General features: G+C 39.8%; 1 protein-coding gene across 2 annotated transcripts in view; it reads right to left on the reverse strand.

The window, feature by feature from the left end:
- Positions 1-14,114, reverse strand: part of scube1 (signal peptide, CUB domain, EGF-like 1) — a 273,608-nt gene that overhangs the window by 184,405 nt on the left and 75,089 nt on the right. For both annotated transcript variants that reach the window (XM_063058118.1, XM_063058117.1), the window contains exon 4: positions 8,042-8,176. In XM_063058118.1, the coding sequence (XP_062914188.1) occupies positions 8,042-8,176 (135 nt within the window). The remainder of the gene's footprint in view (positions 1-8,041; positions 8,177-14,114) is intronic.

A 14,114-nucleotide genomic window follows, 5' to 3' on the forward strand; every position in this document is an offset into this window, starting at 1 on the left:
ATTAAAATGTGTGGCCACTGGGAGATCCTGCTTTCTCTAGCGGACAGAGCGTAGATGTTCAGCAAAGCGGTCTCCCAGTCTGCGTCGGGTCTCACCAATATATAAAAGGCCACATCGGGAGCACCGGACGCAGTATATCACCCCAGTCGACTCACAGGTGAAGTGATGCCTCACCTGGAAGGACTGTTTGGGGCCCTGAATGGTGGTAAGGGAGGAAGTGTAAGGGCATGTGTAGCACTTGACTCCAGCCTTGAACTCCAGGCCGGGTCTTTATGTGCTGCTGTTGTGACTCCCGTCTCCCCTTCCCCCACCACCACTCCGCAGCCCCGTCTTCCTCAGATCCCACCGTCAGCTCCTGGGCCCTCAGAGGCTCCATCTTCCTCTCACCCCAACCCTCCCCTCTCCATTGACACCCCCAGCCTCCCCCCTCCCCCCTCTGATCCCAGCTCTCATCCGTGCCGGGTCTTTACCATCCCCTCCGACCTTCAACTATCGGAGGCAGAACGCTCTGTTCTCAGTAAGGGCCTCACGTTTGTCCCCCTTCGCCCACACCTCAGCGAGTTCCGTGTTCGCCACGATGCGGAACTTTTCTTCCGCCGTCTCCGTCTCCGAGCCTACTTCTTCGGCAAGGACTCTTCCACCCCCACCGATGACCCCTTCTCCCGTCTTCAACCCTCCTCTTCTTCATGGACACCCCGCTCTGGTCTTCTGCCTGCTCTGGATCTCTTTATTGCCAACTGCCGACGGGACATCAACCGTCTCGACTTCACCGCACCTTGTCCCCATTCCAACCTCACTCCTTCGGAACGCTCTGCTCTCCACTCCCTCCGCACTAATCCTAACCTTATTATTAAACCCGCTGATAAAGGGGGTGCTGTTGTAGTCTGGCGTACTGACCTCTACCTTGCCGAGGCACAGCGACAACTCGCGGATACCTCCTCTTATTTACCCCTCGATCGTGACCCCACCAAGGAGCACCAGGCCATTGTCTCCCACACTATCAACGACTTTATCCGCTCAGGGGATCTCCCATCCACTGCTACAACCTTATAGTTCCCACACCCCGCACTTCCCGTTTCTACCTCCTACCCAAGATCCACAAACCTGCCTGTCCTGGCCGACCTATTGTCTCAGCTTGCTCCTGCCCCACCGAACTCGTTTCTGCATACCTCGACACTGTTTTATCACCCCTTGTTCAATCCCTTCCGACCTATGTTCGTGACACTTCTCACGCTCTTAAACTTTTCGATGATTTTAAGTTCCCTGGCCCCCACCACTTTATTTTCACCATGGATGTCCAGTCCTTATATACTTCCATCCCCCATCAAGAAGGTCTCAAAGCTCTACGCTTCTTTTTGGATTCCAGACCTAATCAGTTCCCCTCTACCACCACTCTGCTCCGTCTAGCGGAATTAGTCCTTACTCTTAATAATTTCTCCTTTTGCTCCTCCCATTTCCTCCAAACTAAAGGTGTAGCTATGGGCACCCGTATGGGTCCTAGCTATGCCTGCCTTTTTGTTGGGTTTGTGGAACAATCTATGTTCCGTGCCTATTCTGGTATCTGTCCCCCACTTTTCCTTCGCTATATCGACGACTGCATTGGCGCTGCTTCCTGCACGCATGCAGAACTCGTTGACTTTATTAACTTTGCCTCCAACTTTCACCCTGCCCTCAAGTTTACCTGGTCTATTTCCGACACCTCCCTCCCCTTTCTAGATCTTTCTGTCTCTGTCTCTGGAGACAGCTTATCCACTGATATCTACTATAAGCCTACTGACTCTCACAGCTATCTGGACTATTCCTCTTCTCACCCTGTCTCTTGCAAAAACGCCATCCCCTTCTCGCAATTCCTCCGTCTCCGCCGCATCTGCTCTCAGGATGAGGCTTTTCATTCTAGGACGAGGGAGATGTCTTCATTTTTTAAAGAAAGGGGCTTCCCTTCCTCCACTATCAACTCTGCTCTTAAACGCATCTCCTCCATTTCACGTACATCTGCTCTCACTCCATCCTCCCACCACCCCACTAGGAATAGGGTTCCCCTGGTCCTCACCTACCACCCCACCAGCCTCCGGGTCCAACATATTATTCTCCGTAACTTCCGCCACCTCCAACGGGATCCCAACACTAAGCACATCTTTCCCTCCCCCCCTCTCTCTGCATTCCGCAGGGATCGCTCCCTACACAACTCCCTTGTCCATTCGTCCCCCCCATCCCTCCCCACTGATCTCCCTCCTGGCACTTATCCGTGTAAGCGGAACAAGTGCTACACATGCCCTTACACTTCCTCCCTTACCACCATTCAGGGCCCCAAACAGTCCTTCCAGGTGAGGCATCACTTCACCTGTGAGTCGACTGGGGTGATATACTGCGTCCGGTGCTCCCGATGTGGCCTTTTATATATTGGTGAGACCCGACGCAGACTGGGAGACCGCTTTGCTGAACATCTACGCTCTGTCCACCAGAGAAAGCAGGATCTCCCAGTGGCCACACATTTTAATTCCACATCCCATTCCCATTCTGACATGTCTATCCACGGCTTCCTCTACTGTAAAGATGAAGCCACACTCAGGTTGGAGGAACAACACCTTATATTCCGTCTGGGTAGCCTCCAACCTGATGGCATGAACATTGACTTCTCTAACTTCCGCTAGGCCCCACCTCCCCCTCGTACCCCAGCTGTTACTCATTTTTATGCACACATTCTTTCTCTCACTCTCCTTTTTCTCCCTCTGTCCCTCTGAATATACCTCTTGCCCATCCTCTGGGTCACCCCCCCCCCCCCGTTTTTCTCCCTAGGCCTCCTGTCCCATGATCCTCTCGTATCCCCTTTTGCCTATCACCTGTCCAGCTCTCGGCTCTATCCCTCCCCCTCCTGTCTTCTCCTATCATTTTGCATCTCCCCCTCCCCCTCCAGCTTTCAAATTCCTTACTCACTCTTCCTTCAGTTAGTCCTGACGAAGGGTCTCGGCCTGAAACGTCGACTGCGCCTCTTCCTATAGATGCTGCTTGGCCTGCTGCGTTCACCAGCAACTTTGATGTATGTTGCTTGAATTTCCAGCATCTGCAGAATTCCTGTTGTTTACACTTTTATCCTAATGACTTCCCAGTACTGTTTTTTCAAAGCAGAAGCAGAAATATCAAGTAAATAATAGGGTTTAAACTTCAAATATACATTCAGGTAAAACAAATCAAACTTTATTGACCAACTTGTAAACAGGGCCAAATGAGCAGAGCAGGCTTCAGAATATTGGGGCTTTCTCAAATCCTTCAACTTGGCAAACTGTAGTCCTCATTTGTGGGCAACTCATAACCTTCTACAGTTCTCTGTTAAGCTTGTAAAAGAGTAAGGTTTCTGAAATCTTTCAAATGGAACATGTATCAAATAACACTGCTGGGAATAAAGCTTTGTTTGTACTTAATGCAAGCTGCAACATCACATATCTCTACTGCCTATACCTGACATTGAGAAAAGGAAGAGATGGGAATATAGAATCTTCCACAAAGTGAAATATTGACTATGGCCCAGATTTGTTGAGTGAAGAACACTTAACTCCTCATTTTCCCTAACTTAACATGCTCAGGCCTATAAAGACTATCTTGCTGACCTGGACTATTCCAGAATTGTGCAGTGTGGTGTGAGAGCCTCATTTTACCTCTTGTGATGTGGATCAGATAAAACAAGCCCCACTCACAAACTTCCTCTTAAAACCATGGACCAATGGCAAACTCTCAGCCCAGATTTTCATCTGTCAGAGCTACCATTTTTTCAACATTCCTTTCTAAACATCCCTGACAATGAAAAATATGGAAAATTTATGTTAAATAAACAATTTTAAAATTCATACTCATAGCAAATAACTCTAAATAAAAAACATGAAAGGCAAGCTCTAAGGAAAAAAAACAACAAAAACTGAAATGTGAAAACAACAAAAACTGGAAGCATCTGTGGGGAGAGAAACAGAGTCAAAGTTGCAGGTCAATTACTTTTCTGCACAACTAGAAGTTAGAAGTCAAACATGTTTTGTTATAAAGGTGCAGCAGTATATGTGATAGTGTCATAACTGACTGACACAGAAGCTGTTGACAACAGCATCTTAATTGTTCTCAAACTTCTGCTAATGCCCCACCTCCCCCTCGTACCCCATCCGTTATTTATTTATTTATATACATACATTCTTTTTCTCTCTCTCCTTTTTCTCCCTTTGTCACCCTCACTATACCCCTTGCCCATCCTCTGGCTTTTCCCCCCTCCCCCTTTTCTTTCTCCCTAGGCCTCCTGTCCCATGACCCTCTCATATCCCTTTTGCCAATCAACTGTCCAGCTCTTGGCTCCATCCCTCCCCCTCCTGTCTTCTCCTATCATTTTGGATCTCCTCCTCCCCCTCCCACTTTCAAATCTCTTACTAGCTCTTCATTCAGTTAGCCCTGACGAAGGGTCTCGGCCTGAAACGTCGACTGTACCTCTTCCTAGAGCTGCTGCCTAGCCTGCTGCGTTCACCAGCAACTTTTGTGTGTGTTGCTTGAAATTCCAGCATCTGCAGATTTCCTCGTGTTTGCAGCTGAATCTGTCTGGTGGAATAGGGACCGAAAACTCAATGCTGAAATAGTGTGATACAAAACACTGTAAAAACTGGAAATACCCAGTTGTTCAGAGAGAGAAAATGGAAGAAGTCAATTTTGATACAAACTGGAATGGGAAATGATATAAAGTTCTTTAATTCACTTTTGATTCTCAAGGCTGCAAAGTGTCTTATCTAAAGATGAGGTTTTGTTCCTTGACCTTAAGTTATGCTTCGTTAGAACAGTCTGAGAACTAGAGACACATAGACCAGCCTAAAAGTGCAGGCAGTATTAAATTGACAGGCAAATTAAGCGGATATCTGCTGCAAGTCAGTCAACAGATCATTATTTTACCCCCAGTATGAACTCTGAATGGTAAGCCCTAAAGTTCTAGTGAATTCTTGCTTCTTTTGGTAGGAGTTTCGGGCATATTGAGTTTGGATGTATCTGGGAGGCAACAGAACAGACACTGATGAGAATTTCGTGTCATATCCAACAAAACAGAAAAAAAAAATGAAGATTTAATAGTTAATCTATTTAGAGTACTTTGATAAGAGTGAATAAGTTACGGTTGTTCAGAAACATGACATCGCCATTGAACTGGTCTGTTGAAACTTTACCCTTCAGGAACTCAATCCATCATGAAATTGGGGAAACACAATAAGATTCAATTTGATTGAAAATAATTCAAAAGATCTATGAAAAATGCATCCGTTTCAATAATTTAATGGTTTTTCTTTAAGAAATGGTGAATATAAAGGAAATACAATTGATGTTAGTAAAATCTGTGGCAACATTCCTGTCCTTGTACTTGAGATTCTGAATGGTATAACGTGAGTAAGTAGAAATGCAGGCATTGCATCTGTTGCAGTTGCACAGGAATGTGCTGAAAAGGGATGAAAGGTCAATGGTGACTGAAGAGTGAAACAGCAAGTCAAGGAGCAAATGGTGTTCAAAATGCTGTAAGGAAATAACAAATATGACCCTTGGTAGTTTCACACAGATTACAGAGAATAATCTTTGTGTGTGCACTAGATTCAAAGTGAGAACAAGGGCAACCACATCTTCACTTTTAGTGGGAGGAAAATTGGTGATAACGGAAGTATTTGATAAAAAATAAAAGACTGTGCTTAATATAGTGTTGTTAAGGAAGACGTCTCAGAAGCAATGAGTTATCATCAGTTAACATGTGATGTTATCATCAGAATAGATACATCAGAATCAAAAAAAGTGGGAGAAGGTAATGATTACCTTACTGATGCCAGGTTGGGAGTAGGTAAGATCAAGATGAGCTTCGGGAATCTTATGCTTGCAATGTATTTTAGTTATTAATCTATCCCCAAGGTGAAATTATTTTAGTTGAGGAAGAGAAAGAGTCATTATTGAACGAGTGAAAGTGAAAGCGGTGTTGAAATCGAGAGTAAAGGTAACGAAATATTTGAGTCTTTGTGAGAGCAGCATCAATACAGTCATCAATGTACCAGAAGAAAAGATGAGGGAAGGGATCCAAGTATAACTAAAGTAAGAAATGTTCCACGTGGATGTATATGAGAGGGGACTAGACAATGGATGAACGAAAAGAATCGAGGAAGAAATAAACATGTGTTCTCTATCTCACAATTCCAGCATTTTTTGTTTCTCTCTCTCCTTATTCCATTTAAGAACATAAGAACATAAGAAATAGGAGCAGGAGTAGGCCATCTGGCTGGTCGAGCCTGCTCTGCCATTCAATGAGATCATGGCTGACCTGACCATGGACTCGTCTCCACCTACCTGCCTTTTCCTCATAACCTACAAGAACATTAGAGGAACAGAAGATTAACAAACTTTCAATGCCCTCTCTCAGCCAGCACCAGCAGCTGTGTGTCATTCAGTTCCTCTTGGCTTCACCATATCACAAGCATTGCCTTTATCATCTCCATTTCTCCTTTTCTGTCTACTTTAAAATTGTGCCATTGCTATTTGAACCCAGCTCTGATGAATAGCTATCAACCTAAAACACGAAAACTGTTTCTCTCTCTATAGATGTTGCCTGGCCTACTGAGTATTTACAGCGTATTCTGTTTTTATTAAAAATACATAGTGCCTTTCTCTTACCTTTCTCCATCAGAGCTGTGTAATTCAAATGAATGGGCTCACTGATCCTGTGCCATTCCTAACCTGGCGCAAGATCTAGGAACAAATTATTCAGGAATCCAAGAAAACCCCACCATTGGACTATAAAGAATCTAATTGTAGAGTACATTTGGGAGAGCACCAGCTGGGCTTGGCTAACAATATAAAGAATTCAAACTCTCACTTCATGCTGGAGTCCTGAAACTTGCAGGAGTTACAAGAGAAATTACCAAGAGTTCCAAATTAAACCACATGTTTGTGATTGTACACAGGATTTTTTTAAACTAAATAAATGCTTATGTACTATTTTATGGAGTCCTAACCAACCTCTCACACACCCTGTGAATTGATCTTGTATTTTCATTTACATAGGAGTACAACCTTCACATCTAATCAGTTGTCATAAGTAATGGCACCTCAAGGCAAAACAAAAAATGTCTATTGCTAGAAGGGACACTGCCAGACTAGTTACAGCAATCTCTGCTGTTCACAGTGATCAGCTCAAAAAATAAATCAAAACAAATATTGGATGACACAGGAGATGACAAATTTAAGCCTGCAGGACCATTAAAGTGTAATACTGTTATTTGATTAAAAGAAAACTATTATGCACTTTTAAAAAATTCTTACATGTATCCAAACTGAGTTGGAAAATTCTCTCGTCTTTCACATAAATATGCCTTTGGAGGCAAGAGTTCTGTAGAAAAGTCTGAACAAACAACTTTCGTATTTAATCGTGCATAGTGGAAGGAAAGCTTGTCTCTTCAGAAGAAATCTGAATCAGGATAACACATAGATCACAGTTCAAAAGACAAGTAACAAAATATTCTTCATTTCACCAATATATCAATCCATGAGATTCTCCAGAGTGCCATCATTTATAGTTTTAAAAAGACAGTCAAGAGTGCCAAAATATTAGGACACTATTTCTCTATAACTTTGATTTCCTTAACCTCTCAGTTTTGAAACTAAGCTGTAAAAGTAAACAATTGATATGTAATGATAAATTACTTAATGTATTAATTTCATACCACAGTTTTTAGAGTTAACATTTACTTCTCTTTTAAAGTTATCATTCATATTTCAATTTAGTAATATAAAGATTAAAGATTGTGTTACCCACATTTATTACACCAAGGAGCAAAATACAAATCCAAAGATCAGTATTTTCAGTGAACAAAATAACATGAACCTTTTATTCAGCAAAACAACATAATGTTCTTGGGTAAACTAAGTTTCTATTCCACCCTCACTAACATGGTTTTTTGCACAACTTAAGTCACTGAACCTAGAGGTAGCTTTTGATTCACATTCCCTTTCCCACACAATAGTAAGCCCCCCACCCCCACGGCAGATATACACTCACCATTAGAACGATGGATGCAGGTATGTTGGTTATCACTCAGAAAGAATCCCTCTTTACACTGACATTCATAGCTGCCCATGGTATTAACACAGATTTGCTGACAGCCACCATTATTGTCATCACATTCATTCACATCTGCAAATTTGAAAGAAAAATTCCTCTTAGCAATTGAAATTGCACATTTAAGAAACAAAATATCATAAATTATAGTGATATTTGACATTAAAAATAGCATGAATTGGATAATTTATAGCAGTTTGTGTAGTGCTTCTACAATCTTCAATTTTACCATCCTGTTAAACCCACAGTAGGAAGATGAAAAATAATGTAGTATTATTGCATTATTTTGGGAAAGCAACTGAGTTTTTTCATACAAATGCACGTTACAAGCCACAGCTGATGTTCTTCTTAGATTTCCTCTTAATACCTTCACTTGAATGTTATGCTGATGGTCTACACTTCATAAATTTTATGGGGGCAACATTCCTTTCCATCCCAAATTATGTTTAAACTTGTATTTTTCTTAGCCACCACAAACCAAAGCTAAACTAATTAACTGCATCTGCATTACCTTTTCTTCTCATAAACAAGGAACCATTAAAAAATATCTTTTGTGAATATTATTTCCCACAATATTTTGGAATTCCAGTTTTCAAAAAAAATAGGTATCAATAGATATTGTTGCTCCTGAACTTAAAAATGCAAACCCTTCTTCTAGTCGTCTATATCTTTCTAGTAGACAAAATTGGCATAACATGATAGTATGTAGAAATGAAGCCAAGAGCTGTAATTGTGCCAACTCCAAGGTCATATTAGCTATATTTGAAATCTGGTCATTCAGCAAAGAAAGCAGAGCTCCTCTGCATTCATTGTTCCTTTGAGTAGTATGCATCATATACTTCAGCATTTAAACCTGATCAACTCACTGATTATCTATTTATCCCACAGATCAGGTATGGCTCACTTCATAAAGGACTGTTATTTCATTTCCTCATGAAAATCTCCATAAATCCTTCTTCTTTCTGGAATGAAATTTGACTTCAAGGTCCATATACTCTCACATGTTTCCTGTAGTAGGGGAGTTTAGGACCAGAGGGCAGAACCTCAGAATAGAAGGATGTCCCTTTAGAACAGAGATGACGGAATTTCTTAGCCAGAGGGTGGTGAATCTATGGAATTCATTGCCACAGATGACTGTGGAGGCCAATTCACTGGATATATTTAAAGTGCAAGTTGATAAGTTCTTGATTAGTAAGGGCATCAAAGGTTATTGGGAGAAGGAGGCAGGAGAATAGGGTTGACAGTGATAATAAATCAGCCAAGATGAAATGGTGGAGCAGACTTGATGAGTGAAATAGCCTATTTCACAGATCCTATGTCTTATATTCAGCAGTTAATCTTCATTATTTAATCCTTAATCACTGCTTTCCACAGACATTGTTTCCTGTTGCTAAAGCTCATGGACTGCTGTGCCTATTAAGTGCTTAAGCATCTTTGTGCACACTTAACATTATTATCTTCAGTCCCACACTTAACCAAATAATTATACTTCTCTTCCGAATTCCGACTGCAATAGTTGCTTTTTACACAGACGTTCTCTCCACATTTTATTTCATGAGGGAAATTACAGCATTTTACATTTCAATATGATGAATATTTTATTGTACATTCTTGCTCCATGCTTAGTATTCACATTAGATATTCTCGTTTCCTTATCAATTTATTATATACAAGTTCTTTTATCCTATAACACTAACTGGTTCTGTGCTGCTTTTAGTAACTTGAGCCAAAGGACCTGGGCTTATCCCTGTTACTCATTTTTGGACATTCTTCGAAGCATAAATGTTCTTTTGTGAGTATTGTTTTTGCAGCTACATGGAAGATTCCATTCTTGGACGTGCTAGAATCTGTTAGAGGTTACAATAATTTACTTCAACATCCAATGAACAGGAAGTTACATCTACATGCTGCATTTGCTTTTACACTAAGCAGATATTTTCCAATGAATACTAAAACCCACTTCTTTACTTGTCAATTGGAAGCAACATGGTGAAATTACAAGAGTGAAATTGTTTAAAATGTTTTTGCTTCTTACCAAATAGTTAATTCATATTCTGCGCAATATAATCTAAAATTAGTTTCAGACAATAAACAAATGATTTATCTTTGCTATCATGAAAAAAACATTGTGGCAGACTATTATTGAAATTTTACACACCAGTTCATACTGTATGTTAGCATTATTCATCTTTGAATGTTAGATTGCAAGTTACATATTCCATGAATAATTGCAATGACAAAATACAATTACAGGTAATCTCTCTCAAACGGGAGATAACATTTCAAATATAAAAAAATCTTAATAAAAGAAAATGTAAGCAACAATGAAGTAATAATGTTAAATGGTCATTGACTTCAGGAAGGGGGTTGCTGGTTCATATGCTCCTGTTTACATCAATGGTGCTGAGGTCAAGAGTTTCTAGGAATAAGCATCGCTAATAGCCTGTCCTGGTCCAACCACATAAATGCCACAAAGCTTGCCAGAACCTCTACTTCCTTGGGGGGGGGGGGGAAGAAGGGGCAGGGGGCCAAAGAAATTTGGCATGTCTTCTTTGATCTTCACCAATATTTATTGATGCACAGTACAAAGCATCCTATCCAGATGTATCATGGCTTAGAATGGCAACTGCTCTGCCCGTGACCAACAAAGCTACAAATTGGCCATGGACACAGCTTTGCACATCATGGAAACCAGCTTAACCTCCATGGACTCTGTCTACACTTCAACCTCAGTAAAGTAGCCACCATAATCAGTCCCCATATACTCCAGACGTTCTCTTTTCTCTTCTCTGCCATCTAGCAGAAGAAACAAAAACCTAAAACCACCTAGTAACAGCCTCAAGAACTGCTTCTACCCAACTGTTATACATTGCTCAAATGCAGATAGGAATTTATATTACCAGTGATTGAATATTCAAAAGAGATCTCTATATTTTTAATTTAAATTTTGTGTTTATTTCAAATACATATTTTGCTGTTGTGTTGTAAATTGTATTTGTGTTCTTATAAATTGAGTATGTTTCTTCACTAAAGCCTCTTGGTATGATTCTACCTACAGTGAGCACTCAAATCAGAAATTATAACAATTTATTCTTGGTTCATGTGTAACTAGCTACACTTGTGTCAAGGAACGGTACCTATTAATTGATACCTATTTTTCAGAGCTGGAAATTTCTTCAAATTGCCCGAATCAACATTTTTTCACTTCACTCAACATTACAGAAACAGGCTGTCCATTGTTACTGTAAGTCTCTTTGAGGGATTTTAATGGGCACAAATGGATGGCCTTCTTCAAAACAGAAATGTTGTGACAACATTTCAACATAAGCTTTTAAACTAGAAAAACTGTTGGATGTCCCAAAAGAAATGACACTATTTAATTGGAAGGCTTCCTTTCTGTGGTAGTTGAAATGGCTACTACCACAGTATCTCCACATGGACAACTATTGCAGATTTGTAATCTAATAAGAGGGAGAGAGAGAATGAAACTCAGAGAATAAAACATAGGGAGGAGAGAAGAATTCACAAATCCATAATATGATATAATTTTATTCAATGCCTCAAAAGTGATCTGATTCAATTCTGAAAGCAAGGTCTTAAATCTGAGTAAAGCAAGGTTTAAGGTATAAATTAGATTTGATAGATAAAATTGTATGACAGTAAACAAGCAATGCCAAACATTTAAGTTATTAATAAATAGTTTATAATGAATATAAGTTAATTTAAGAAACAAAAATCTCACAGGAAAAGTGGTCCAGCCTTGGCTATCAAAATGATATTAGATCAAAGGAAAATGCATAATGTGTAATAAAAAGGTAAACCTGAAGACCAAGAAAACTTCAGAATTCAGCAGAGGACCAAGATGTTAACAATGAAAAACAGAATACCAGAATAATACAAGAATCATTGATACTGTAAGTTTTCAACAGAAATTGTAAAAAAGCAAACAATAAGTAGAAGGTGACATGGAACTGAAACATGAGAAATTATATTGGAAAATGAAGAAATTACAAAGAAGTTTAATAAATATTTTGAACCTGTCGTCACAGAAGATGACATTTAAAAAACCATTGGCGAAATAAAGGAGTTCAAATCTGAGTAAATAATGGGCAAATTAGCATTTCTAAAAATAATTTGAAGAAATTAACGGGACTGAAATACAATAGATCCTCAAGACACAAATACATTCATTCTCAGGTTTTGAAGTTGGCAGTTACTGGTTGCCATCTCCCAAAGGTCCAAAGGTCCAAAGGTCCATCATTTTGGAATACATCCCATAGATTGGAATGTAGCAAATGTAACCCCTCTATTTAAATAGGAGTAGACAAAACAAGGAACTATGCATCTGACATAAATAGGAGGAATCATGTTAGAATCCTTTATTAAAATAGATGTTACAACAGGGTACTTGAGCAATATAATAGAATTGATCGTGGTCAATGTGAAATAATAGAAATCACATTTTACAACTCCGTTTTTTGACATTCGATCTAGCGGAATATATCAAGGAAACCAGTAGATATGGTGGATCTAGTCTTCCAAGGCCACAGATAAAGTATCACACTAGAGATTATTGAATACAATTAGACCACGGGATTAGGAGTAATATATATGTACGGACTGAAAATTGGTCCACAGGCAGCAAGCAAAATGCATCAGTACACAAGACATTTAGGCTGAGAGGATGTGATTTGCAGATTGCCAGAGATATCTATGCTGCAGCCCCTTTCATGGTCTATGTCACTCTGCGGCATGAAAGGGCAATTGTAAAATATCTAAATTTGATGATTATACAAAGTTGGGTGACACTGTGGATTTTGATGATGTAGAGGTAGTTTAATTGAATGTGTGACAAGATGGAAGATGGAATATAATGAGAAAAAATATGAAGTCAGCCACTTTTATGAAACAATGATAGAAATATGAAGTACATTTTTAGATTAAAAGAATCACTAGTCAGGGGGACCTGGGCATCCTTGTTTATGAATCTCAATGCAAACATGTAGGTACAGCAAACTATTAGGACAGACTGTATGCTGGCTTTTATTGCCACAGGATTTGTGTATGGGTACAGCGACAACTTCCTGCAATTATAAGGGCCCAGGTAATATGACATCTGAATAAAGTGGACAGGTCTGGTTTTCCTATCAAAGAAAGGATGCACTTGTAATAAAGGGGGTGCAATGGAGGTTCACAAATTAAAAGCCAAAGCTGAATTTATGATCTTATCCCTGAGTACGGACATGCAAAGTTTTAATGAAAATCTTACTTGTAGCAGTATCAGATCCACAAGATTCACAAGAAAAACAAATTAGACACAAATTGTACACAATTTTTACAAGAAATAACATAATTAGAGCTACAAAAAAGTCTACCTTCACTGATTCCTGGAATGAAAATATTACCCTTAAAGAAATCAAATAAACTGTGGAATATACTCCTTAGTTCAAAAGAATTAGATCTTTGAAACATACAATATTCATTACAGAGTTTGACAAGGCAAGTTTAAACCAATGTTTCCCTGGGGTCCACTGTCTCAAGCTAAGGCACCAGCCTTATTTAGTGAGGAGTGAAACTTTAGACTTCTCTACCTAAGGGGATCATGCAGGCTCAATTGCCAAGTATATTCAAGGCAGGGGGATTGATAGATTCTGAGATATTGCTGGATAGAAGAGATACAGACTTTGCACAGAAAAGCAGTGCCAAAGTGAAGACTGAATATTAACATGTTGAATGGCACAGCAGTTACAAGGGGCTGAATGGTTTGTTCCTGCTTCTGTTTCTCACATTCTTGTGTTTTGGCAGCTTGCTATTTATATGGCAGCATGTACAGCTACTAATAGATGTTGACAGACGTACAATGTCAACACCACATCATTTACATCATTTGGAACAGTGTTTTCTCATCAATAAACATTTTGTTATGTGAAATGTGGTGTTGAGAAGATTCGAAGTATTGTTTATTTTTAAACTAGAATGGAATTAATATTGAGCATCTGTCAGCTTCTTCGAT

This window comes from Mobula hypostoma, chromosome 9 (genome assembly GCF_963921235.1).
Source record: "Mobula hypostoma chromosome 9, sMobHyp1.1, whole genome shotgun sequence".
Taxonomy (NCBI): Eukaryota; Metazoa; Chordata; class Chondrichthyes; order Myliobatiformes; family Myliobatidae; genus Mobula; species Mobula hypostoma.